The sequence below is a fragment of the Procambarus clarkii genome, chromosome 58 (genome assembly GCF_040958095.1).
Source record: "Procambarus clarkii isolate CNS0578487 chromosome 58, FALCON_Pclarkii_2.0, whole genome shotgun sequence".
Taxonomy (NCBI): domain Eukaryota; kingdom Metazoa; phylum Arthropoda; class Malacostraca; order Decapoda; family Cambaridae; genus Procambarus; species Procambarus clarkii.
The window spans coordinates 10,844,189-10,870,625 of record NC_091207.1 but is presented as its reverse complement, the minus strand read 5'-3'; the positions used below and the strand labels follow the sequence as shown (position 1 = coordinate 10,870,625).

The window sequence follows — 26,437 nt, the reverse complement described above, 5'->3', positions numbered from 1 at the left end:
AGCTGTTCTGGGGTACTGACAGGTCCCCCCAGCTGTTCTGGGGTACTGACAGGTGTCCCCAGCTGTCCTGGGGTACTGACGGGTGTCCCCAGCTGTCCTGGGGTACTGACAGGTCCCCCCAGCTGTCCTGGGGTACTGACAGGTGTCCCCAGCTGTCCTGGGGTACTGACAGGTGTCCCCAGCTGTCCTGGGGTACTGACAGATCCCCCAGCTGTCCTGGGGTACTGACAGGTCCCCCCAGCTGTCCTGGGGTACTGACAGGTGTCCCCCAGCTGTCCTGGGGTACTGACAGGTGTCCCCAGCTGTCCTGGGGTACTGACAGGTCCCCCAGCTGTTCTGGGGTACTGGCAGGTCTTCCCAGCTGTCCTGGGGTACTGACAGGTGTCCCCCAGCTGTCCTGGGGTACTGACAGGTCCCCCAGCTGTTCTGGGGTACTGGCAGGTCTTCCCAGCTGTCCTGGGGTACTGACAGGTGTCCCCCAGCTGTCCTGGGGTACTGACAGATCCCCCAGCTGTCCTGGGGTACTGACAGGTCCCCCAGCTGTTCTGGGGTACTGGCAGGTCTTCCCAGCTGTCCTGGGGTACTGACAGGTGTCCCCCAGCTGTCCTGGGGTACTGACAGATCCCCCAGCTGTCCTGGGGTACTGACAGGTCCCCCCAGCTGTTCTGGGGTACTGACAGGTGTCCCCAGCTGTCCTGGGGTACTGACAGGGGACCCTAGCTGTCCTGGGGTACTGACAAGTGTCCCCAGCTGTCCTGGGGTACTGACAGGTGTCCCCAGCTGTCCTGGGGTACTGACAGGTGTCCCCAGCTGTCCTGGGGTACTGACAGGTCCCCCCAGCTGTCCTGGGGTACTGACAGGTGTCCCCAGCTGTCCTGGGGTACTGACAGGTGTCCCCAGCTGTCCTGGGGTACTGACAGGTGTCCCCAGCTGTCCTGGGGTACTGACAGGCCCCCCAGCTGTCCTGGGGTACTGGCAGGTCTCCCCAGCTGTCCTGGGGTACTGACAGGTCCCCCCAGCTGTTCTGGGGTACTGACAGGTCCCCCCAGCTGTCCTGGGGTACTGACAGGTGTCCCCAGCTGTCCTGGGGTACTGGCAGGTCTCCCCAGCTGTCCTGGGGGTACTGGCAGGTCTCCCCAGCTGTCCTGGGGTACTGACAGGTGTCCCCCAGCCAGAACAGAGAATGCTAATATGATGCAGGGATGCTGGGGCGATAGGCTGCCACCTGGCAACTCGGAGTAAACACCGAACAGCAGACGTGGGAGGAGCGGAGTGGCTAGAGATGGGAAAACGTCACCAGACTGAACAACACAGAAGGCGGGACAAGGGACCGTGTAAGGGGATGAACATTGTGAACTTTGCCTGGTGAACTAACTCATGATAACATGAGTGTTGGTAGCAAACAATGCAGTGGGATTTGTCGAATAAACGATTTCAAGTGCAATATTGTGAGAGTAACTTGGTATATTGAACCAAGTAACCAGTATATATATATATAATATATATGAGTTTATATCAAATATACAGTATACAAGTATATAACCAATAGTAGTAGGCATCCATCAGTCTCATGAGGCTATGGAGTTGTGCTCTGGTTGTCGGTCTGGAGTGGCCTCTCTAAGGCATGAAGCCAGGGTAGGGTGATACGGAGGAGAAGCTGTTACCCATGCAGCAGGTCCCTTAATCTCATCCAATATACTGTAGATAACCAAGGGTCCCGGTAGTACAGACGGGGGGCTCGTTTTCGAATGATAATCGAGAATTCCGTGTTCGAATCTTGGGCGGGACAGAAATGGTTGGTCACATTTTCTCCTAGCGTACCTGTTCACCTAACAGTGAGTAGGTACCCAGGAGATAGTCAGTTTGTGATTGTATCCTGGACGGGGTCAGTAATATGACCTTGGGCATGTTAGGCTTACTCGGTGTAAGCCTAACATGTATAAATAACCTAACTGCCTGTCCCCCGAACACAATGAATTATAATTATTAAATATGACTAACAATACACCGAAGAAAGATTATATCATACAAATTAAGTCGAAATCAAAATCAAAATCAAATGTTTATTCAGGTAAAGTACATACATACAAGGTAAGATACAAAAGTTGATGGATTTATAGATAGAGTTAGTACATACAATGCCTAAAGCCACTATTACGCAAAGCGTTTCGGGCAGGAAAAACACTAAGACTAAAACTTAATACTAATTGAGATTAAAGTATAAATTGTGTTGAGAAAATAAAAAAAGGGGGGGAACATGGCAGAAAAAGTAGCAAAAATACAATATATATACAATAAAAGTAGCCAAACAGAATATAGAAAGTTTTGTCAATGTTAAGGGTGAGTTTGTTGGCAGTTAGCCAAAGATGGACTTTATTTAGCTCAGTATTTACTGTGGCATTTAGAGCAAGGGGATCAGGACTGGAGTAAATGAAGGTTGTGTCGTCAGGAAATAGAATTGGTTTGAGGTGTTGGGAGGCATTTGGAAGGTCATTAATGTAGATGAGAAAGAGGAGAGGGCCAAGTATGCTGCCCTGAGGAACACCAATGTTGATGGGTAGGGTGGGAGAAATTGAATTATTCACAGAAACATACTGGAGCCTGTCAGTAAGGTAAGATTTGAGGTATTGCAGGGAGTGTCCTCTGACTCCATAATGATGTAATTTAAGAAAAAGGTTTTGGTGGTTGACAGTGTCAAAAGCCTTACGCAGGTCCACAAATAACCCAACAGGGAACTCATTTTTATCAAGAGCTGTATGAATCAAGTTAATCATACTAATAAGTGCATCGTTAGTGCTTTTATTGGGTCTGAAACCATATTGACAAGAGCTCAGTATATTGTGTTTGGCTAGATAAGAGTAAAGCTGCTTGTTGATTAGTTTTTCAAATATTTTAGACAAGTTAGGCAGAATTTATATCGGTCTGTAGTTGTTAACATCTGTGAGATCACCACATTTGTGGACATGGTAGTTGCACTGCGATGGTTATTTCCTTGTTAGATAACCGCTGGTACTGGAGTGGTGCCTTTATGATTACATGATAACGTGAGTGCTATCATAAGTGCCACCTTGATCACGATGACCTTCATGACATTTTTCTCATCTCATTTTTTTTCTTGCAATGTAACCGTAATCATTTTATTAATTCTGCTAGAATTTACCTACTTATAATTATCTGTTAGATTAAGGACCTGCCCGAAACGCTGCGCGTACTAGTGGCTTTACAAGAGTGTAATTACCATGCTATGTATTCTCACAAACCTAATGTACCTTCTTGTATATAAATAAATAAATGACTACTGACACTGCCAGTGGTCAGCCGGATCAGTGGGGGAGAGCCGGAAAACAAAGATTCCGCAGCCAGCATCCTTCACTGCCGGATGTGTCTGGCTGCTCCAGCTCTCTCTGGCTGCTCCAGCTCTCTCTGGCTGCTCCAGCTCTCTCTGGCTGCTCCAGCTCTCTCTGGCTGCTCCAGCTCTCTCTGGCTGCTCCAGCTCTCTCTGGCTGCTCCAACTCTCTCTCTCTCGCAGCGCTTCACTCTAGAAGGCGGGACCCCCACACTCCAAGCCTGGTGTTACGTACTGGGGAGAGTCGGTGGACCTTCTCCTGTGATGTGATCTGGCGATGTGAGCAGTGTCCAGACTGCTCCTGCTCCCACGACCATGAGCCACGAGCGCTACAAGCTCCGGGGCGCGTCCCTTCATGAGCATGTAATGGTCTGTGCTCAGGCCAAGCTTCTCCCTTCCCCCTTCCTTCTGTTGAGCCAGCCTCACCGGTCATAAAAGTGCCCGCAGGCAAGAGACTCTGCCCTTCCAGCGCCGGCCAATCCTTCTCCAATCGTACCCCAATCCTCTCTTATCCCCCCCCCATCCCAATTCGCCTTTCCAACAGTTTCCTCTCTCTCCCTTCTGTCCGCTATAGTCATTGACAGCCAGACCAGCTTGTTTCCCACAAGCCGGTTGTTACTTCTTATTGCCAGTTTCTGTGAGAGGCGCGCCTCCAGGGCAGATGTCATTGGCCAAGAGGAGGGACTTTTTGTTCATTGGTTAGTGGTGCCCAGGGTACTAGGCCCGGGGGCTCAAGTGATTGGATTAAGTCTCAAGAGGCGTAGTGCCAGACGTCCCATTGGCCAAAGGACCGGAACATCCAGCTTTGGTTTGATTTGATTAGCGCTCCTAGCCCGGAGCCGCTCCTAGCCCGGAGCCGCTCCTAGCCCGGAGCCGCTCCTAGCCCGGAGCCGCTCCTAGCCCGGAGCCGCTCCTAGCCCGGAGCCGCTCCTAGCCCGGAGCCGCTCCTAGCCCGGAGCCGCTCCTAGCCCGGAGCCGCTCCTAGCCCGGAGCCGCTCCTAGCCCGGAGCCGCTCCTAGCTCGGAGCCGCTCCTAGCCCGGAGCCGCTCCTAGCCCGGAGCCGCTCCTAGCCCGGAGCCGCTCCTAGCCCGGAGCCGCTCCTAGCCCGGAGCCGCTCCTAGCCCGGAGCCTCTCCTAGCCCGGAGCCGCTCCCAGCCCGGAGCCTCTCCTAGCCCGGAGCCGCTCCCAGCCCGGAGCCTCTCCTAGCCCGGAGCCTCTCCTAGCCCGGAGCCGCTCCCAGCCCGGAGCCGCTCCCAGCCCGGAGCCGCTCCTAGCCCGGAGCCTCTCCTAGCCCGGAGCCTCTCCTAGCCCGGAGCCTCTCCTAGCCCGGAGCCTCTCCTAGCCCGGAGCCAAGCTCGCGAGGAAAACAATAGGCCTCCCTGGGAGTAGTCAGGGAAAATTGTAGTCAGTGTGTCTTTGGGAGCGACTTGGGACAGGTCCCCATCAGGGCCTGGAGGGCAGACACTCTACATCTGATACCTGGTTCATACCTGGTTGATGGGGTTCTGGGAGTTCTTCTACTCCCCAAGCCTGGCCCGAGGCCAGGCTTGACTTGTGAGAGTTTGGTCCACCAGACTGTTGCTTGGAGCGGCCCGCAGGCCCACATATACCTGGTTGATGGGGTTCTGGGAGTTCTTCTACTCCCCAAGCCCGGCCCGAGGCCAGGCTTGACTTGTGAGAGTTTGGTCCACCAGGCTGTTGCTTGGAGCGGCCCGCAGGCCCACATATACCTGGTTGATGGGGTTCTGGGAGTTCTTCTACTCCCCAAGCCCGGCCCGAGGCCAGGCTTGACTTGTGAGAGTTTGGTCCACCAGGCTGTTACTTGGAGCGGCCCGCAGGCCCACATATACCTGGTTGATGGGGTTCTGGGAGTTCTACTGCCCAAGCCCGGCCCGAGGCCAGGCTTGACTTGTGAGAGTTTGGTCCACCAGGCTGTTGCTTGGAGCGGCCCGCAGGCCCACATATACCTGGTTGATGGGGTTCTGGGAGTTCTACTGCCCAAGCCCGGCCCGAGGCCAGGCTTGACTTGTGAGAGTTTGGTCCACCAGGCTGTTGCTTGGAGCGGCCAGCCGGTCTGGGGCCGGTCTGGGCCGGGTTGCAGGAGTAAGGTAATGTCTGTCTCAGTTTTGGTCCATCAAAGTAATTATTACTCTGATTATATCGCCTCCGATTATATTAGAGTAGGATATATCTCAATTTGATATAAATATTCATGTCAGTTAATAAATAAAGTGATTATTAATTAATTTTGTGGTTTAGTTATCTGTTCAACCCTTTGGTTATTAATGCTGAGTCATTTTTATATGTGGCTGAAATTGAAATAAGATTATTGAGGTAAAATACCCACAAAGGGATGAGGTAGCTCGAGCTATTCTCACCCCGTTCAGTACATCGTGTTAATACACACATAGACACACATCACAAGCAATAAATATATTACCGAACATTCTGAGAGATAAACATATACATTTCCTTATATGTGGTATTGGAAGCTCTTATATTCTCACTAAGTAAGGTAAAGAATTACATGTTAATCCCCCAAGCATTATTGCCAAGATTCCTACACCCTCTGAGTTCATGATTAGTGATCTCTGTCCTACCTGGGAGATCAGTAATAGACACACTCAGATGATGGTGGTGGCAGTGTTTTATTAAGTATTATTCATTGTTTTTAATTAATAAACCTTTCATTTGTTGCTCCCTCATTTAATACTTCAAATTTAATATTAGCTGGTAGTTCAGTGAGGTTCACAGTGATCTGCGAGCAGCGTTAAGCTGGGGCTATTGAGTGAAGGGAATAGCAGGTCTGGGTTATTACAAGCTTGCGTTCAGTAAGACCGACCTCCTGAAGCTTCTTGAGGACGTTGATGGAGTCACACTTATCAAGCTTGCGTTCAGTAAGACCGACCTCCTGAAGCTTCTTGAGGACGTTGATGGAGTCACACTTATCAAGCTTGCGTTCAGTAAGACCGACCTCCTGAAGCTTCTTGAGGACGTTGATGGAGTCACACTTATCAAGCTTGCGTTCAGTAAGACCGACCTCCTGAAGCTTCTTGAGGACGTTGATGGAGTCACACTTATCAAGCTTGCGTTCAGTAAGACCGACCTCCTGAAGCTTCTTGAGGACGTTGATGGAGTCACACTTATCGACATCGGCCAGGACGGCACTGACATCATATTCTATACTTCAAGGGTTTATTGAACAATCAACCACAGAAGGTGAACACATCTCTCACCCTGTCCATGGAGGACAGAAGAAAATGTATATATGCTGATTAGCATTGTAAATGTGTGGCCACGTCTGTGGTAGAAAATAATAATAATAATAATAATAAAATCACATTCTATTTCTCAAGCGAGGAGGACCTCGGCAAACTGCTGAGTTTCCATCCCGACTTTATCGAGGACCACCTTATGCTCAACTTCCCACGTCAGTACCTTGCTGCCCGCACTGTCTTCATTAGTGAACCCAGCCAGTGGATCATAGGACGGGACATGGCAGATGACTCAGCTTTTATGGACGACATCGAAGACTCAAACCAGTATTTGCAGTTCCATTAAGCTCTCTTCAACAACAACAACAACCCCACCTCGAAGCTCCCCTTCAAGAACGTAGCCTCGGCTGCTCTTGCTACCAGAAATGGGTAGCAAGGGCAGCTACTGGTCTCTACAGCTTCCTCATCCACATTCCGCCACTAACGATGCACTTATTAGTATGCTTAACTCGATTCATACAGCTCTTGATAAAAATGAGTTCCCTGTTGGGTTATTTGTGGACCTGCGTAAGGCTTTTGACACTGTCAACCACCAAAACCTTCTTCTTAAATTACATCATTATGGAGTCAGAGGACACTCCCTGCAATACCTCAAGTCTTACCTTACTGACAGGCTCCAGTACGTTTCTGTGAATAATTCAATTTCTCCCACCCTACCCATCAACATTGGTGTTCCTCAGGGCAGCATACTTGGCCCTCTCCTCTTTCTCATCTACATTAATGACCTTCCAAATGCCTCCCAACACCTCAAACCAATTCTATTTGCTGACGACACAACCTTCATTTACTCCAGTCCTGACCCCCTTGCTCTAAATGCCACAGTAAATACTGAGCTAAATAAAGTCCATCTTTGGCTAACTGCCAACAAACTCACCCTAAACATTGACAAAACTTTCTATATTCTGTTTGGCAATAAATCCTCTAATCAAATAAATCTCAAAATAAACAATACCCAAATTTGTAACAAATTAGATGGCAAATTCCTTGGCATTCTCATTGACCACAAGCTGAATTTCCAGGGACACATTCTAAATATATCAAAAAAAGTTTCAAAAACTGTTGGCATTCTTTCTAAGATCAGATATTATGTACCCCGCCCTGCCCTGGTGACTCTCTATTACTCCCTTATCTATCCATATCTCAACTACGGTATTTGTGCTTGGGGCTCTACTACCCAAAATCATTTACGTCCTCTAATTACTCAACACAAAGCTGCTATTAGGACAATATCCAACTCTGGCCCCAGACATCACTCGGTACACCTACTCAAATCTCTGAATATGTTAGACATTAAGTCACTGCACATTCTCTCATGTGTATTATACATATATAAAACGCTAAACTGTAATGCCAATCCTGACCTCAAAAGCTTCATAGAAGGTTGTAACAGAACCCATGAGCACCACACCAGAAATAAATACAGTTTTGATATTCCTAGAGTACGACTTAATCAAACTAGAAATGCTCTACAAATCAAGGGACCCAGATTGTGGAATGACCTTCCCAACCATGTTAAAGACTGTACCTCTCTCAACCAGTTTAAGATAAAAACGAAGCTATACCTAATAAATTCCCTGTAACCTACCTTACCCCTCTATTGTCAACCAATGTCTGTTTTTTTTAAAGAGCGCTGTTTGTCGACAGAATTGTATTTCTGCTGCTTTTTCAGCTATGTTTTCATTCCATGTTTTCATTTTACTCTTTATACTCAATTAGTATTAAGCTTTAGTCATTTAAGTTTTTCCTGCCCGAAACGCTTTGCGTAATAGTGGCTTTAGGCATTGTATGTACTAGCCCTAACTATAAATCCATCACTCTTTGTAAAATCTCTTGTATGTATGTACCTTACCTAAATAAACATTTGATTTGATTTGATTTGATTTTATTCTTGCTTATTTTTTAGAATATCTGGAAAGGTTTGGAGTTCAAGTGACTTGTTGAAGAACAATGCAATAGCAGGAGCTAAAGATCTGGAGGCTTTTTTGTAAATTAAAGTTGGTATCTCCTCAAGGGCATTAGACTTGGTTTTAAGGGAAAGGATTATCTCATTGACGTCAGTGGAATTAATAGGCTTTAGGTACAGAGACTGTGGATAGTTACCTGTAAGATAGTCCTGAACATCAGTACTGGAAGATGGAATATCATTAGCAAGGGATGACCCAATGGAAGAGAAGAACCTATTGAATTCAATAGCAGAATCAGAGGCTGAAAGCTGACCAACGTGGACAGGAGTGTTGGTTTGTTATTTAAACTCTTCTTTGATACCAATATTTGTGAAATTGTGCTCCAAGTTTTCTTAATGTTTCCCTTTGTTTGGGTTAATATATCTTCATAGTATTTAATTTTGGCTCTCCTAATTATTTTAGATAGCAATAACGAGTAATTCTTTTAAAATTCTTTGGAGACGGTTCCTAACCTATACTTCTTCTCAAGGTCATGTTTTTTATTAATGGATTTTAGTATCCCCTTTGTAAGCCAAGGATTGTTAGCCTTTTAGTTGTGACTTGTTTCGTTAGCATAGAGGGAGTCTCCCTGTCGGCCCCCCGAGGAGAAGACAGCTACACAACTACTGGTGCTGGCCTGGTTACTCGTGACAGGTGTGCTGCCTCTTACTGACCTCCATGGTGTACATGTTGGTGTACATGGTAGTGGAACAAATGGAGAAAACTCGTCGAGGTGGCAACACTGAAAGTCGGGCAGCACAGGCGGGATTCTGGCGGCTGAGTCGACAGCGCTCGGCTATCGTAGTCTTAACGGTCTAGGTTCGATCCCCGGCGGCTGCGCAAGCAAATCAGCATAGGTTCTTTCACCCTGATGCCTCTGTTCACCTACCAGTATATAGGTACCTGGAAGTTAGATAGCTGTTATGGGCTGCTTCCTCTGTGTGTTTGTACTCACCTAGTTGTGTTTGCGGTGGTTGAGCTCTGGTTCTTTGGTCCCGCCTCTCAACCGTCAATCAACAGGTGTACAGGTTCCTGAGCCTATTGGGCTCTATCATATCTACACTTGAAACTGTGTATGGAGTCAGCCTCCACCACATCACTTCCTAGTGCATTCCATTTGTCAACCACTCTGACACTAAAAAAGTTCTTTCTAATATCTCTGTGGCTCATTTGGGCGCTCAGTTTCCACCTGTGTCCCCTTGTGCGTGTGCCCCTTGTGTTAAATAGCCTGTCTTTATCTACCCTATCAATTCCCTTGAGAATCTTGAATGTAGTGATCATGTCCCCCCTAACTTTTTTTTTTTTTTGAGATATATACAAGAGTTTTTACATTCTTGTACAGCTACTAGTACGCGTAGCGTTTCGGGCAGGTCCCTGGAATACGATCCCCGCCGCGAAGAATCGTTGTTACAACCAAGTACACATTTTACTGTTGCGTTAAACAGAGGCTACAGTTAAGGAATTGCGCCCAGTAAATCCTCCCCGGCCAGGATACGAACCCATGACATAGCGCTCGCGGAACGCCAGGCGAGTGTCTTACCACTACACCACGGAGACTGTAAGATCTTCTGTCTTGACTGGAACTCTTCTGTCTTCCAGCGAAGTGAGGTTTAATTCCCGTAGTCTCTCCTCGTAGCTCATACCTCTCAGCTCGGGTACTAGTCTGGTGGCAAACCGTTGAACCTTTTCCAGTTTAGTCTTATCCTTAACTAGATATGAACTCCATGCCGGAGCTGCATACTCCAGGATTGGCCTGACATATGTGGTATACAAAGTTCTGAATGATTTTTTACACAAGTTTCTGAATGCCGTTCGTATGTTGGCCAGCCTGGCATATGCCGCTGATGTTATTCTCTTGATATGTGCTGCAGGAGACAGGTCTGGCGTGATATCAACCCCAAGTCTTTTTCTTTCTCTGACTCCTGAAGAATTTCCACTCCCAGATGATACCTTGTATCTGGCCTCCTGCTCCCTACACCTATCTTCATTACATTACATTTGGTTGGATTAAACTCTAACAACCTTTTGTTTGACCATTCCTTCAGCTTGTCTAGGTCTTCTTGAAGCCTCAAACAGTCCTCTTCTGTTTTAATCCTTCTCATAATTTTGGCATCGACCGCAAACATTGAGAAAAATGAATCGATACCCTCCGGGAGATCATTTACATATATCAGAAACAAGATAGGACCGAGTACAGAGCCCTGTGGGACTCCACTGGTGACTTCACGCCAATCAGAGGTCTCACTCCTCATTGTAACTCTCTGCTTCCTATTGCTTAGGTACTCCCTTATCCACTGGAGCACCTTACCAGCTACACCTGCCTGTCTCTCCAGCTTATGTACCAGCCTCTTATGCGGAACTGTGTCAAAGGCTTTCAAACAATCCAAGAAAATGCAGTCCGCCCAGCCCTCTCTTTCTTGCTTAATCTTTGTCACCTGGTCGTAGAATTCTATTAAGCCAGTCAGGCAAGATTTACCCTCCCTGAACCCATGTTGGTGATTTGTCACGAAGTCCCTTCTCTCCAGATGTGTTACCAGGTTTTTTTCTCACGATCTTCTCCATCACCTTGCATGGTATACAAGTTAAGGACACTGGCCTGTAGTTCAGTGCCTCTTGTCTGTCGCCCTTTTTGTATATTGGGACCACATTCGCCGTCATCCATATTTCTGGTAGGTCTCCCGTCTCTAGTGACTTACTATACACTATGGAGAGTGGCAAGCAAAGTCTCTCTGCACACTCTTTCAGTACCCATGGTGAGATCCCGTCTGGACCAACAGCCTTTCTAACATCCAGATCCAGCAGGTGTCTCTTGACCTCCTCTCTCGTAATTTCGAACCCTTCCAAGGCCGCCTGGTTTACCTCCCTTTCTAATAGCACAGTGACGTCACCTTGTTCTATTGTGAAGACCTCCTGGAACCTCTTGTTGAGTTCTTCACACACCTCTTTGTCATTCTCTGTATACCTGTCCTCGCCTGTTCTAAGTTTCAATACCTGTTCTTTCACTTGTTTTCCTTCTGATGTGACTGTGGAGTAGCTTTGGTTCGGTCTTGGCTTTGTTTGCTATATCATTTTCAAAACTTTTCTCTGCTTCTCTTCTCACCCTGACATACTCCTTCCTGGTTCTCTGGTATCTCTCTTTGCTTTCTGGTGTTCTGTTATTCCGGAAGTTCCTCCACGCCCTTTTGTTCAGTTTCTTCGCTTCCATACATGCCCTATTATACCATGGATTCTTCTGTTGCTTCTCGGATTTTTCCCTTTGGGCCGGGATGAACCTGTTTACTGCCTCCTGACACTTTTGGGTAACATAGTCCATCATACCCTGTACAGACTTGTCTCTGAGGTCTGTGTCCCAAGGTATTTCACTTAGGAAACTTCTCATCTGTTCATAATTCCCCTTTCGGTATGCCAGCCTTTTGATTTCTAGTTCTTTTTTGGGGGAGATAATTCCTAGCTCTACCAGGTACTCAAAGTTCAATACACTGTGGTCACTCATTCCCAAGGGCGCTTCCACCGTAACTTCCCTTATATCCCACTCATTTAGGGTAAATATCAGATCAAGCATTGCTGGTTCATCTTCTCTCATTCTTGTTGGTTCTTCGATGTGCTGGCTTAGAAAGTTTCTTGTTGCCACGTCCAGCAGCTTAGCTCCCCATGTTTCTGGTCCTCCATGCGGGTCTCCGTTCTTCCAATCTATCTTCCCATGGTTGAAGTCTCTCATAATTAGTAGTCCAGATCCATTCCTGCTAGCAACAGAAGCTGCTCTTTCTGTTATGTTAATGGTGGCCATGTTGTTTCTATCATATTCCTGTCTGGATCTTCTATCATTTGGTTTGTGTGTGTGTGTGTGGGTGTGTGTGTAAAACAAAAATGAGTTGAAGGACAGTTGAAAGGCGGGCCCAAAGAGCCAGAGCGCAATCCCCTCAAGCACAACTAGGCGAGTACACTTCCTCCAGGGAACAACATGTTGGTGAAGTGTAGATGGGATTTTATGGATTGATCTAATCGTTAGTATCAATCACGCAACCCATCCTCCGAATTGACAGTACGATTAAATACTAAGTGTAATAAGTACATTTTCTTACTGTCATAAACAGTGTATAATTACACTTATGGCGATGTTACATTTACCAAACTCCCTCCCCCAATTTAATTCTCCTCGTTTTCTGTTAGGACACTCAGAATTTTAGGATGAAGTTTTCAAGTTCAATTTGCTATACACAAGTTTTAAATATCAGGAATTTCTTTTTCAGGTTTATTAAACAATACAGATTTTATACAAAATTTTAAAATATCTTGAGTTTCTTTACAATTTATTGATATATTTTAGTTTTGTTTTAATAGTTGTATAAAACTGTAATATCAATATAGCTATAGGTTAAGTACTAATTGTAATTAAGAAGCAATAAAATTATCTTCAAAAACTAAGACGGTTAAGTGAGGTTGTGGTTTTCTATTCAGTTTTTCAGGTAAACTCAAATATTCACACTATATTTGACAGTACGATTTAATACTAAGTGAAAATAAGTACAATTCCTAACTGCTATGAATAGTACATAATTGCAGTTATTTGTCTTCTTACATTTGCCACTCCATTTTTGGAGGACGGGCTGCAATCACATTAGGGTCACTGTGTACGTAGTGGCCTTGTAGAGATGCAACATCATCCGTGGGCCGGTGCGGACTGAAGGACCAGCTGATTAACTTGGAGGAGCGTCAGAGTCGTTATGTCAGAACAACAACAACAACAGATAATGGTATGATAGCATGTGAGGGTATGAAGTCATGTTTGTTTATTTATTTATATTTATTCAAGAAGGTACATTGGGTTTATGAGAGTACATTGCATTGATGTTTTTACATTCTTGTAAAACCACTAACACGCATAGTGTTTCGGGCGGGTCCTTCATATAATGCATAATTTTAAGAATATAATTTCTAGCAAAATAGATTTTTTTAACAAGTACATTGAAGAAAATTTAACAAAAATTAGTAGGTACATTAAAGTAAAATTTGAGGGTTATCAACAGGTATATTGTAGCATAATTTTAGGATTATTGCAAGGTATACTGCAGTAAAATATGCGCTCAATATAACAATCATGATAAAAGATGATAGCAGTGATTACAATGGTGAAGTTGTATGGCTTAGGCCATACAACTTAGGCCATATTGGGCGGATTGGGTAGCACTAGTTACAGTGTGAGTTACACTATAGGTAGGAAACTATGAAGATGAAATTAGGTACTTTTTGGTTTTATTTTTTAACTACCTGAACCCGGCCATGTGTTGTTGTGGCACAGCAACACATGTGTGTTGTTGTGCCACAGCAACCTTACCCTGTCTCACACTCCTCCCACCATCCCCCCTCCCCCGTCCCCTCATCCTCCCAACTATTCCTAACTCCCCCATCCCCTTGTTCTCCCCACCATCCTCCCCCTACCCCGTCACCTCGCCCTCCCCACCATTCCCCACGCCCTCGTCCGATGCATTCCCAAATGATCTGATGTTCCCATCAGAAAATTGGGAACATCAAGTGATCTGATGTTCCCATCATTGAAATATAAGAAAAATAGTTTAAAAAACGGAATGAAAAACGATGAAAAAATAAACAAAATGAACTATACTCTCGAAATGAATGGAATGGAAAACAACACATCTCAATTCTAGCGCAATGACACACAAAATAATTAAATCAAAATGAAAATAAATCGAAATCAATGAAAATTCAAATTGTCAATGAAATCAAAAACATTGAAATGGAATCGTAACATATATAGTATAGCGTGTGTCGCTCTTACGTGCAACATATGGCACTCTTTCTTAAAGAAGAATGTTTTTACCTGTCACAGGTGTGGCATCTATACATATACTTACAAAATGAATGGTATGGTAAACAACACAGCTCAATTCAATGCAGTGTCACACAAAATAATTAAATCAAAATGAAAATAATTGAAATCTATAAAATGCAATTTTTCAATGCAATCGGAAACACTGAAATGGAATCATAACATACTTAGCATAGCGTGTGTTTCAATTACATGCAACAGATGGCGCTGTTTAAAATAAAATATGTTTTTACCTTTCTCAGGTGTGGCATCTATATAGTAGGTATATAAAAACATGCGCGTATTCGAATGGAACGTTGCGTGAAAATTTCAAAGCAATCGGTGAAGAACTTTCGGAGATTTACGATTTTGAGCAAACGAACATTTACATTTTTATTTATATACTAGTTGTACCCGGCCACGCGTTGCTGTGGCTCAGCAACACATGTTCGTTGCTGATCCACAGCAACCTTTCCCTGTCTCCCAGTCCTCCCCCCCCCATCCCCCCCTCTTCCTCTGTCCATCGTTCTCCCAACCATTCCTCACTCCCTCGTCCCCTTTTCCTCCCCAGCTTCCCCTCGCCCTCCTAACCATTCCCCACTCCACCGTCCCCTTGTCCTCCCCACTATCTCCCATTCCCCCGTCTCCTCGTCCTCCCTACCATTCCCCCCTCCACCGTCCCCTTGTCCTCCCCAATATCCCCCACTCCCCTGTCCCCTTGTCCTCCCTACCATTCCCAACTCCTCTGTCCCCTCGTCCTCCCCCACCATTTGCCCCTCATCCCCCCCAACATCCCCCTACTCCCGTCCCCTCGTCCTTCCCACCATTCCCCAATTCCTCATCTGATGATCAAATGATCTGATGTTCCCATCTGAAAATTGGGAACATCCAATGATCTGGGGCTAGATTCACGAAGAAGTTACGCAAACACTTACGAACCTGTACATCTTTTCTCAATCTTTGGCGACTTTGTTTACAATTATTAAACAGTTAATGAGCTCCGAAGCACCAGGAGGCTGTTTATAACAATAACAACAGTTGATTGGCAAGTTTTCATGCTTGTAAACTGCTTAATAAATGTAACCAAAGCCGTCAAAGATTGAGGAAAGATGTACACGTTCGTAAGTACTTCGTAATTGTTTCGTGAATCTGGCCCCAGATTTTCCCATTGCTGAAATATAAGAAAAACAGTTCAAAAACGAAAGGACAACCAAAAAAAAAAAATAAAAAATAAACTATACTCATGAAATGAACGGTAAATGTATGGTAAACAACAGAGCTCAATTCCAACGCAATGTCACACAAAATAATTAAATCAAAATGAAAATGAATCGAAATCTATGAAAATTCAATATCAAAGAAATCGGAAACATTGAAATGGAATTGTAACTTATTTAGTATAGCGTGCATTGGTCTTAAGTGCAACAGATGGCGCTGTTTTTCAAAAAGGGCATGTTTTTACCTGTCACAGAGGAGGCATCTATATAGTAGGTATATAAAAACACGTGCGTATTTGAATGGAAAGTTGTGTCAAAATTTGAAAGGAATCGGTGAAGAACTTTTGGAGATTACAGCGTGTGTTGCTCTTACGTCCAACAGATGGCGCTGTTTTTCAAAAAAAGCATGTTTTTTCCTGTCACAGGTGAGGCATGTATATAGTAGGTACATAAAAAGATGCGCCTATTCGAATGCAACGTTGTGTCAAAATTTCAAAGCTATCGGTAAAGAGGTTTCCAAGATTTCCTTCACATGAAAAACACAGTTTTTCAAAAAAAGCATGTTTTTTTCCCGTCGCAGATGTGACATCTATATATTAAGTATATAAAAACCCGCTCAGATGCGAATGGAACGTTGAGTGAAAATTTCAAAGCAATCGGTGAAGAACTTTCAGAGATTATAGATTATGAACAAAGGAACATTTCCATTTTTATTTATATAGATATAAGGTAAAAGTTGGACAGCTTTTCAATTCGTTAGGGAGTGAGTTCCATAGACTGGGTCCCTTTATTTGTATAGAGTGTTTACACAGATTAAGTCTGACTCTGGGGATATCACAGAGATATATATTTCTGGTGTGGTGATAATGGGTCCTATTACATCTGTCCAGGGAGAGTTTCAGAGCAGGGTTCAGATCAAAGTTTCAATCAGATCTTCAGAACAGGATTTTGTAAATGTAAATGGCACAAGAGAATGTGTGGAGTGAGTTTATGTTTAGCATGTTAATTTAAGGGATTTAAACAGGGATCTGAGTGTTGTCTGAAAGCAGAGTTTTTTTTATTGTTCTGATAGCAGATTTTTGTTGGATGATGATGGACTTGAGGTAGTTTGGAGTGGTTGAACTCCATGCACAGATACCATAAGTAAGATAGGGATAGATTAGCTCATAGTATAGTGAGAGGAGAGAAGAGTTTGGTACATAATGTCTGATTTTAGAGAGTATACCAACCGTTGTTGAGACTTTCTTGGTTATGTGTTGTATGTGGGTGCTGAAGTTGAGTCTCTTGTCTAAGTATAGGCCAAGGAACTTTCCATAATTTTTATTGATGATGTTATTGTTCATCTGGAGTTGAATTGCATTTGTTCGTTTGCTTCCAAATAAGATGTAGTAGGTCTTTTCTATGTTTAGTGTGAGTTTGTTGGTTGACATCCACAAGTGGACTTTTTTAATTCATTATTCACAACATTATTTAATGTATGTGGGTTGGGGTCCGAGTAGATGAGGGTAGTATCGTCAGCAAATAGTATAGGTTTAAGACTGTTAGAGACATTAGGCAGATCATTAATGTATATAAGAAATAGAAGAGGTCCCAAGATGCTGCCCTGTGGCACTCCAACAGTTATTGGTAGAGTGGGAGAGATTATATTATTGATGGCTACACATTGGTGTCTATCACTAAGATAGGATTGGATATAGTCCAGTGTATGGCCTCGGATTCCATAATGATGGAGTTTACGTAAGAGGTAATTGTGATTAACAGTATCAAAGGCCTTTCTCAGGTCAATGAAGAGTCCAATCGGAAACTCATTTTTGTCAAGGGCTGAATAAATTACGTCAAGGAGACTAATAATTGCATCTTTAGTACTCTTTTGAGAGCAGAAGCTAAACTGACATGACAGTGGGTATGACAGGATGTGAGGGCATGGAGACAGGTGTCAGTGGGTATGACAGGATGTGAGGGCATGGAGACAGGTGTCAATGGGTATGACAGGATGTGAGGGCATGGAGACAGGTGTCAGTGGGTATGACAGGATGTGAGGGCATGGAGACAGGTGTCAGTGGGTATGACAGGATGTGAGGGCATGGCGACAGGTGTCAATGGGTATGACAGGTTGTGAGGGCATGGGGACAGGTGTCAATGGGTATGACAGGATGTGAGGGCATGGAGACAGGTGTCAGTGGGTATGACAGGATGTGAGGGCATGGCGACAGGTGTCAGTGGGTATGACAGGATGTGAGGGCATGGAGACAGGTGTCAGTGGGTATGACAGGATGTGAGGGCATGGAGACAGGTGTCAGTGGGTATGACAGGATGTGAGGGCATGGAGACAGGTGTCAGTGGGTATGACAGGATGTGAGGGCATGAAGACAGGTGTCAGTGGGTATGACAGGATGTGAGGGCATGGAGACAGGTGTCAGTGGGTATGACAGGATGTGAGGGGCATGAAGACAGGTGTCAGTGGGTATGACAGGATGTGAGGGCATGAAGACAGGTGTCAGTGGGTATGACAGGATGTGAGGGCATGAAGACAGGTGTCAGTGGGTATGACAGGATGTGAGGGCATGGAGACGATGCCAGTACACACACACACGAACACACCGTGTCCGAGCTCAATATAAGCCGTGACGCAGCAGACTCGCCCACCATATAATTCCCACCACGACTTCGAAGCTCTTGGAGGATATCACTGTCACACTCCCATATACTGCGTCTCCGAACTCCTCTCATTCCAACGTGAATATTTCATTTGATTTTGCCACACATATAACCCACACCTGAGGTATCACACCATGTTGCACGTGGACTGTGCAACATTATATCAATATGTACTTCCTGGGATATGTGCATACAACACACAGTCTGGCGTACAGGTATGAGTGAGAAGCTGAGCTACTGCGCTATGCACGCGGTGAGTTGAGAGCTGTATCAGGCGCAGTCAGCGGTGGACCGCGCGCCAGCGAGGCTGATCAGTACCTTGGTGGCTTGGGTAGCGAGTACCACAAGCATCTAAGGTCCACCTCTAAGTCCTCCTTAGGTTCGCTGACAAGCTTCACATCCAAGGTCCACCTCGAAGGTCCACCTCGAAGGTCCAGATTTATGTAAATTTGTTTAATTGTAAGTAGGTTATAATTCTGCCTTAGAGGGTTAGTTTAATGGGTAGCGTCACTCATCCTGTGAGTGGACACACCGCCATAGTGACAGTATTGGGCAGCGCCACTCATCCTGTGAGTGGACACGCCCCCATAGTGACAGTATTGGGCAGCGTCACTCATCCTGTGAGTAGACACACCCCCATAGTGACAGTATTGGGCAGCGTCACTCATCCTGTGAGTGGACACACCCCCCATAGTAACGGTATTGGGCAGCGCCACTCATCCTGTGAGTGGACACACCGCCATAGTGACAGTATTGGGCAGCGTCACTCATCCTGTGAGTGGACACACCCCCATAGTAACGGTATTGGGCAGCGCCACTCATCCTGTGAGTGGACACACCGCCATAGTGACAGTATTGGACAGCGTCACTCATCCTGTGAGTGGACACACCCCCATAGTAACGGTATTGGGCAGCCCCACTCATCCTGTGAGTGGACACACCGCCATAGTAACGGTATTGGGCAGCGCCACTCATCCTGTGAGTGGACACACCGCCATAGTGACAGTATTGGGCAGCGTCACTCATCCTGTGAGTGGACACACCCCCATAGTAACGGTATTGGGCAGCGTCACTCATCCTGTGAGTGAACACACCGCCATAGTAACGGTATTGGGCAGCGCTACTCATCCTGTGAGTGGACACACCCCCATAGTGACAGTATTGGGCAGCGTCACTCATCCTGTGAGTGGACACACCCCCATAGTAACGGTATTGGGCAGCCCCACTCATCCTGTGAGTGGACACACCGCCATAGTGACAGTATTGGGCAGCGCCACTCATCCTGTGAGTGGACACGCCCCCATAGTAACGGTATTGGGCAGCCCCACTCATCCTGTGAGTGGACACACCGCCATAGTGACAGTATTGGGCAGCGTCACTCATCCTGTGAGTGGACACGCCCCCATAGTAACGGTATTGGGCAGCGCCACTCATCCTGTGAGTGGACACACCGCAATAGTAACGGTATTGGGCAGCCCCACTCATCCTGTGAGTGGACACACCGCCATAGTGACAGTATTGGGCAGCGTCACTCATCCTGTGAGTGGACACACCCCCATAGTAACGGTATTGGGCAGCGTCACTCATCCTGTGAGTGAACACACCGCAATAGTAACGGTATTGGGCAGCGCCACTCATCCTGTGAGTGGACACACCGCCATAGTGACAGTATTGGGCAGCGCCACTCATCCTGTGAGTGGACACACCACCATAGTGACAGTATTGGGCAGCGCCACTCATCCTGTGAGTGGACACACCGCCATAGTGACAGTATTGGGCAGCGTCACTCATCCTGTGAGTGGACACACCGCCATAGTGACAGTATTGGGCAGCGTCACTCATCCTGTGAGTGGACACACCGCCATAGTGACAGTATTGGGCAGCGCCACTCATCCTGTGAGTGGACACACCGCCATAGTGACAGTATTGGGCAGCGCCATTCATCTTGTGAGTGGACACACCGCCATAGTGACAGTATTGGGCAGCGCCACTCATCCTGTGAGTGGACACCCCCCCCCCCCATTGTGACAGTATTAAGCAGCGTCACTCATCCTGTGAGTGGACACACCGCCATAGTGACAGTATTGAGCAGCGACACTCATCCTGTGAGTGAACACACCGCCATAGTAACAGTATTGGGTAGCGTCACATATCCTGTGAGTGGATACACCGCCATAGTGACAGTATTGGGCAGCGCCACTCATCCTGTGAGTGAACACACCTCCATAGTGACAGTATTAGGCAGCGCTACTCATCCTGAGAGTGGACACACCGCCATAGTGACAGTATTGGGCAGCGCCACTCATCCTGTGAGTGAACACACCGCCATAGTAACAGTATTGGGTAGCGTCACATATCCTGTGAGTGGATACACCGCCATAGTGACAGTATTGGGCAGCGTCACTCATCCTGTGAGTGGACACACCGCCATAGTGACAGTATTGGGCAGCGTCACTCATCCTGTGAGTGGACACACCGCCATAGTGACAGTATTGGGCAGCGCCACTCATCCTGTGAGTGGACACACCGCCATAGTGACAGTATTGGGCAGCGCCACTCATCCTGTGAGTGGACACACCGCCATAGTGACAGTATTGGGCAGCGCCACTCATCCTGTGAGTGAACACACCGCCATAGTGACAGTATTGGGCAGCGCCACTCATCCTGTGAGTGGACACACCGCCATAGTGACAGTATTGGGCAGCGCCACTCATCCTGTGAGTGGACACACCGCCATAGTGACAGTATTGGGCAGCGCCACTCATCCTGTGAGTGGACACACCGCCATAGTGACAGTATTGGGCAGCGCCACTCATCCTGTGAGTGGACACACCGCCATAGTGACAGTATTGGGCAGCGCCACTCATCCTGTGAGTGGACACACCGCCATAGTGACAGTATTGGGCAGCGTCACTCATCCTGTGAGTGGACACACCGCCATAGTGACAGTATTGGGCAGCGCCACTCATCCTGTGAGTGGACACACCGCCATAGTGACAGTATTGGGCAGCGCCACTCATCCTGTGAGTGGACACACCGCCATAGTGACAGTATTGGGCAGCGCCACTCATCCTGTGAGTGGACACACCGCCATAGTGACAGTATTGGGCAGCGCCACTCATCCTGTGAGTGGACACACCGCCATAGTGACAGTATTGGGCAGCGCCACTCATCTTGTGAGTGGACACACCGCCATAGTGACAGTATTGGGCAGCGCCACTCATCCTGTGAGTGGACACACCGCCATAGTGACAGTATTGGGCAGCGTCACTCATCCTGTGAGTGGACACACCGCCATAGTGACAGTATTGGGCAGCGTCACTCATCTTGTGAGTGAACACACCGCCATAGTGACAGTATTGGGCAGCGTCACTCATCCTGTGAGTGGACACACCGCCATAGTGACAGTATTGGGCAGCGTCACTCATCCTGTGAGTGGACACACCGCCATAGTGACAGTATTGGGCAGCGTCACTCATCTTGTGAGTGAACACACCGCCATAGTGACAGTATTGGGCAGCGTCACTCATCTTGTGAGTGAACACACCGCCATAGTGACAGTATTGGGCAGCGTCACTCATCCTGTGAGTGGACACACCGCCATAGTGACAGTATTGGGCAGCGTCACTCATCCTGTGAGTGGACACACCGCCATAGTGACAGTATTGGGCAGCGTCACTCATCTTGTGAGTGAACACACCGCCATAGTGACAGTATTGGGCAGCGTCACTCATCCTGTGAGTGGACACACCGCCATAGTGACAGTATTGGACAGCGTCACTCATCCTGTGAGTGGACACACCGCCATAGTGACAGTATTGGGCAGCGCCACTCATCCTGTGAGTGGACACACCGCCATAGTGACAGTATTGGGCAGCGTCACTCATCTTGTGAGTGAACACACCGCCATAGTGACAGTATTGGGCAGCGCCGCTCATCTTGTGAGTGAACACACCGTCATAGTTTTTTTTATTATTATTTTCTACCACAGACGTGGCCACACATTTACAATGCTAACCAGCATATATACATTTTCTTCTGTCCTCCATGGACAGGGTTAGAGAAGTGTTAAACATATAGTTCAAGGGTTTATTGAACACTCAACCACAGAAGGTGATTCGGTGCTTATAAAATGCTAAGTTAACCTACATACGTAAATACATATATACACAGATTTACGTATGCCCTACATAAAGTGTTTGATGTGTCTTTTACATTGTGTCATTAATGTGCATTTACAAATGTGAAATGTAATTCTGATCAGCTTCCATATATACTTTATACACATACATACACATACACACACACATATATACGTACATATACATATACATACATATATACACACACATGCATTCACATACATTTGTCTCTTACTCTGACAGGGTGAGATAGCTGATAGAGAAACTAGTGTGCAATTAAGCACTTAATCACTGAAGGTGATTAAGTCACTTAATCACTGAAGGTGATTAGATTAAGTCACTTAGGTCACTTAATCACTGAAGGTGATTAAGGTGCTTTTACAAGCTCAGGTTATATAGTTACATCACATACATACATTGTATAATTGATACATTACATGGTCAATCTTGGATACAAGTCCAATATATCATCAAGTGTTCCAGTACTCATATAGTAACTACAGAGTTCAGCATACCTTAGCCCAGGAGGGCGAAAGTCAGTCAGTATGGGACATTCTACAATATAATGTTCAAGAGAGTGCATGTTTTCTCTTTCACAAAGTTGACACATTGTGTACTCGACATTTGGGTTTTGAGAAAGCTGCCAGATACGTCTATATCCCAGGCGTATTCTGGCCACTATAACATCACATTGCCGGGTTCTTGTTCTATTAGTCCCATATGTGAATGTCTCCTCACGATATCTATCATAATATTTAATGCTACAACTTTCAGGTCTTTGTGACTGTTAGGTCGGTGAGATCTTCATTAGATATTTGTTTAAGTATTCTCTTTGTCACTGCTAATGAAACACCCATATCAATGTCTACCACTGGTTTTCTGCAGGCTGTCTTTGCAAGCATATCAACAGTGTCATGCCTTGAGATGCCAACATGTGATGGTAGCCATAGGAATATAATCTCAAATCTGTTTTCTTTAGCAGCAAAAACATTGATTCGAATATCACTGACTATTTTCTGGGTGTCACTACTATGTGCGTTCAATGCCAGGAGTGCACTCTGCGAGTCACAGTATATAAGTCCACTAGCTGCCTTTGTATACTGTGACTCGCAGAGTGCACTCCTAGCATTGAACAGCTATAGTGACAGTATTGGGCAGCGTCACTCATCCTGTAAGTGGACACACCGCCACAGTGACAGTATTGGGCAGCGTCACTCATCCTGCGAGTGGACACACCGCCATAGTGACAGTATTGGGCAGCGTCACTCATCCTGTGAGTGGACACACGGCCATAGTGAGAGCATTGGGCAGCGCCACTCATCCTATGAGTGGACACACCGCCATAGTGACAGTATTGGGCAGCACCACTCATCCTGTGAGTGGACACACCGCCATAGTGACAGTATTGGGCAGCATCACTCATCCTGTGAGTGGACACACCACCATAGTGACAGTATTGGGCAGCATCACTCATCCTGTGAGTGGACACACCGCCATAGTGACAATATTGGGCAGCGCCATTCATCCTGTGAGTGGACACACCTCCATAGTGACAGTATTGGGCAGCGCCACTCATCCTGTGAGTGAACACACCACCATAGTGACAGTATTGGGCAGCGCCACTCATCCTGTGAGTGAACACACCTCCATAGTGACAGTATTGGGCAGCGCCACTCATCCTGTGAGTGGACACACCTCCATAGTGACAGTATTGGGCAGGGTCACACATCCTGTGAGTGGACACACCACCATAGTGACAGTATTGGGCAGCGCCACTCATCCTGTGAGTGGACACACTGACATAGTGACAGTACTGGGCAGCGTCACTCATCCTGTTAGTGAACACACCACCATAGTGACAGTATTGGCCGCGTCACTCATCCTGTGAGTGAACACACCACCATAGTGACAGTATTGGGCAGCGCCACTCATCCAGTGAGTGGACACACCACCATAGTGACAGTATTGGGCAGCGCCACTCATCCTGTGAGTGGACACACCGCCATAGTGACAGTATTGGGCAGCGCCACTCATCCAGTGAGTGGACACACTGACATAGTGACAGTATTGGGCAGCGTCACTCATCCTGTGAGTGAACACACCACCATAGTGACAGTATTGGGCGGCGCCACTCATCCAGTGAGTGGACACACCACCATAGTGACAGTATTGGGCAGCGCCACTCATCCAGTGAGTGGACACACCACCATAGTGACAGTATTGGGCAGCGCCACTCATCCTGTGAGTGCACACACCGCCATAGTGACAGTATTCGGCAGCGCCACTCATCCTGTGAGTGGTCACACCGCCATAGTGACAGAATTGGACAGCGTCACTCATCCTGTGAGTGGACACGCCGCCATAGTGACAGTATTTGGCAGCGCCACTCATCCTGTGAGTGAACACACTTCCATAGTGACAGTATTGGGCAGCGTCAATCATCCTGTGAGTGGACACACCGCCATAGCGACAGTATTTGGCAGCGTCACTCATCCTGTGAATGAACACACCTCCATAGTGAGAGTATTTGGCAGCGTCACTCATCCTGTAAGTGGACACACTGACATAGTGACAGTACTGGCCAGCGTCACTCATCCTGTGAGCGGACACACCGACATAGTGATAGTATGGGGCAGCGCCACTCATCCTGTGAGTGTACACACCGCCATAGTGACAGTACTGGGCAGCGCCACTCATCCTGTGAGTGGACACACCACCATAGTGACAGTATTTGGCAGCGTCACTCATCCTGTGAGTGAACATACCTCCAGAGTGACAGTATTGAGCAGCACCACTCATCCTGTGAGTGAACACACCGCCATAGTGACAGTATTGGGCAGCACCACTCATCCTGTGAGTGAACACACCGCCATAGCGACAGTATTGGGCAGCGTTACTCATCCTGTGAGTGGACACATCACCATAGTGACAGTATTGTGTTGCGTCACTCATCCTGTGAGTGAACATGAAATAGGTATTTGTTTCTGGTGTGGTGCCCATGGGTTCTGTTACAACCTTCTATGAAGCTTTTGAGGTCAGAATTGGCATTACAGTTCAGCGTTTTATATATGTATAATACACATGAGAGAATGTGCAGTGACTTAATATCTAACATATTCAGAGATTTGAGTAGGTGTACCGAGTGATGTCTGGGGCCAGAGTTGGATAATGTCCTAATAGCAGCTTTGTGTTGAGTAATTAGAGGACGTAAATGGTTTTGGGTAGTAGAGCCCCAAGCACAAATACCGGAGTTGAGATATGGATAGATAAGGGAGTAATAGAGAGTCACCAGGGCAGGGCGGGGTACATAATATCTGATCTTAGAAAGAATGCCCACAGTTTTTGAAACTTTTTTTGATATATTTAGAATGTGTCCCTGGAAATTCAGCTTGTGGTCGATGAGAATGCCAAGAAATTTATCATCTACTTTACTATTGATTTGTATAATGTTCATTCTTAGAATAATTTCATTTGAGGATTTATTACCAAACAGAATATAGAAAGTTTTGTCAATGTTAAGGGTGAGTTTGTTAGCAGTTAGCCAGTGATGGACTTTATTTAGCTCAGTATTCACAGTGACATTTAGAGCAAGCGGGTCAGGACTGGAGAAGATGAAAGTTGTTTCATCAGCAAATTAGATTGGTTTGAGGTGTTGAGAGGCATTTGGAAGGTCATTAATGTAGATGAGAAAGAGGAGAGGGCCAAGTATGCTGCCCTGAGGAACACCAATGTTGATGGGTAGGGTGGGAGAAATTAAATTATTCACAGAAACATACTGGAGCCTGTCAGTAAGGTAGGATTTGAGGTATTGCAGGGAGTGTCCTCTGACTCCATAATGATGTAATTTAAGAAGAAGGTTTTGGTGGTTGACAGTGTCAAAAGCCTTACGCAGGTCCACAAATAACCCAACAGGGAACTCATTTTTATCAAGAGCTGCGTGAATCAAGTTAATCATTCTAATAAGTGCATCGTTAGTGCTTTTTTTGGTTCTGAAACCATATTGGCAAGAGCTAAGTATATTGTGTTTGG

General features: G+C 46.3%; 2 protein-coding genes across 4 annotated transcripts in view; one reads left to right on the top strand and one right to left on the bottom strand.

The window, feature by feature from the left end:
• Positions 1-3,538: 3,538 nt before the first annotated feature.
• LOC138353517 (protein phosphatase 1 regulatory subunit 7-like) lies at positions 3,539-6,873 on the bottom strand. The gene is made up of 3 exons (XM_069306502.1): positions 6,785-6,873; positions 6,189-6,531; positions 3,539-3,754 (listed from the first exon to the last, which is right to left on the bottom strand). The coding sequence occupies exons 1-3, from the start codon at positions 6,871-6,873 to the stop codon at positions 3,539-3,541; spliced, it is 648 nt and encodes a 215-aa protein (XP_069162603.1).
• Positions 6,874-18,263: 11,390 nt separating this feature from the next.
• The window catches only part of LOC123767970 (sulfotransferase 1C4), an 85,337-nt gene continuing 77,163 nt past the window's right edge, over positions 18,264-26,437 (top strand). Inside the window, exon 1 of one of the 3 annotated variants that reach the window (XM_069306547.1) lies at positions 18,264-18,344. The gene's annotated coding sequence lies outside the window, so the exon portion shown is untranslated. Of the gene's footprint in view, positions 18,345-18,458; positions 18,726-26,437 lie in introns of those variants that run through there. The other 2 variants (XM_069306548.1, XM_069306546.1) reach the window with 2 other exon arrangements.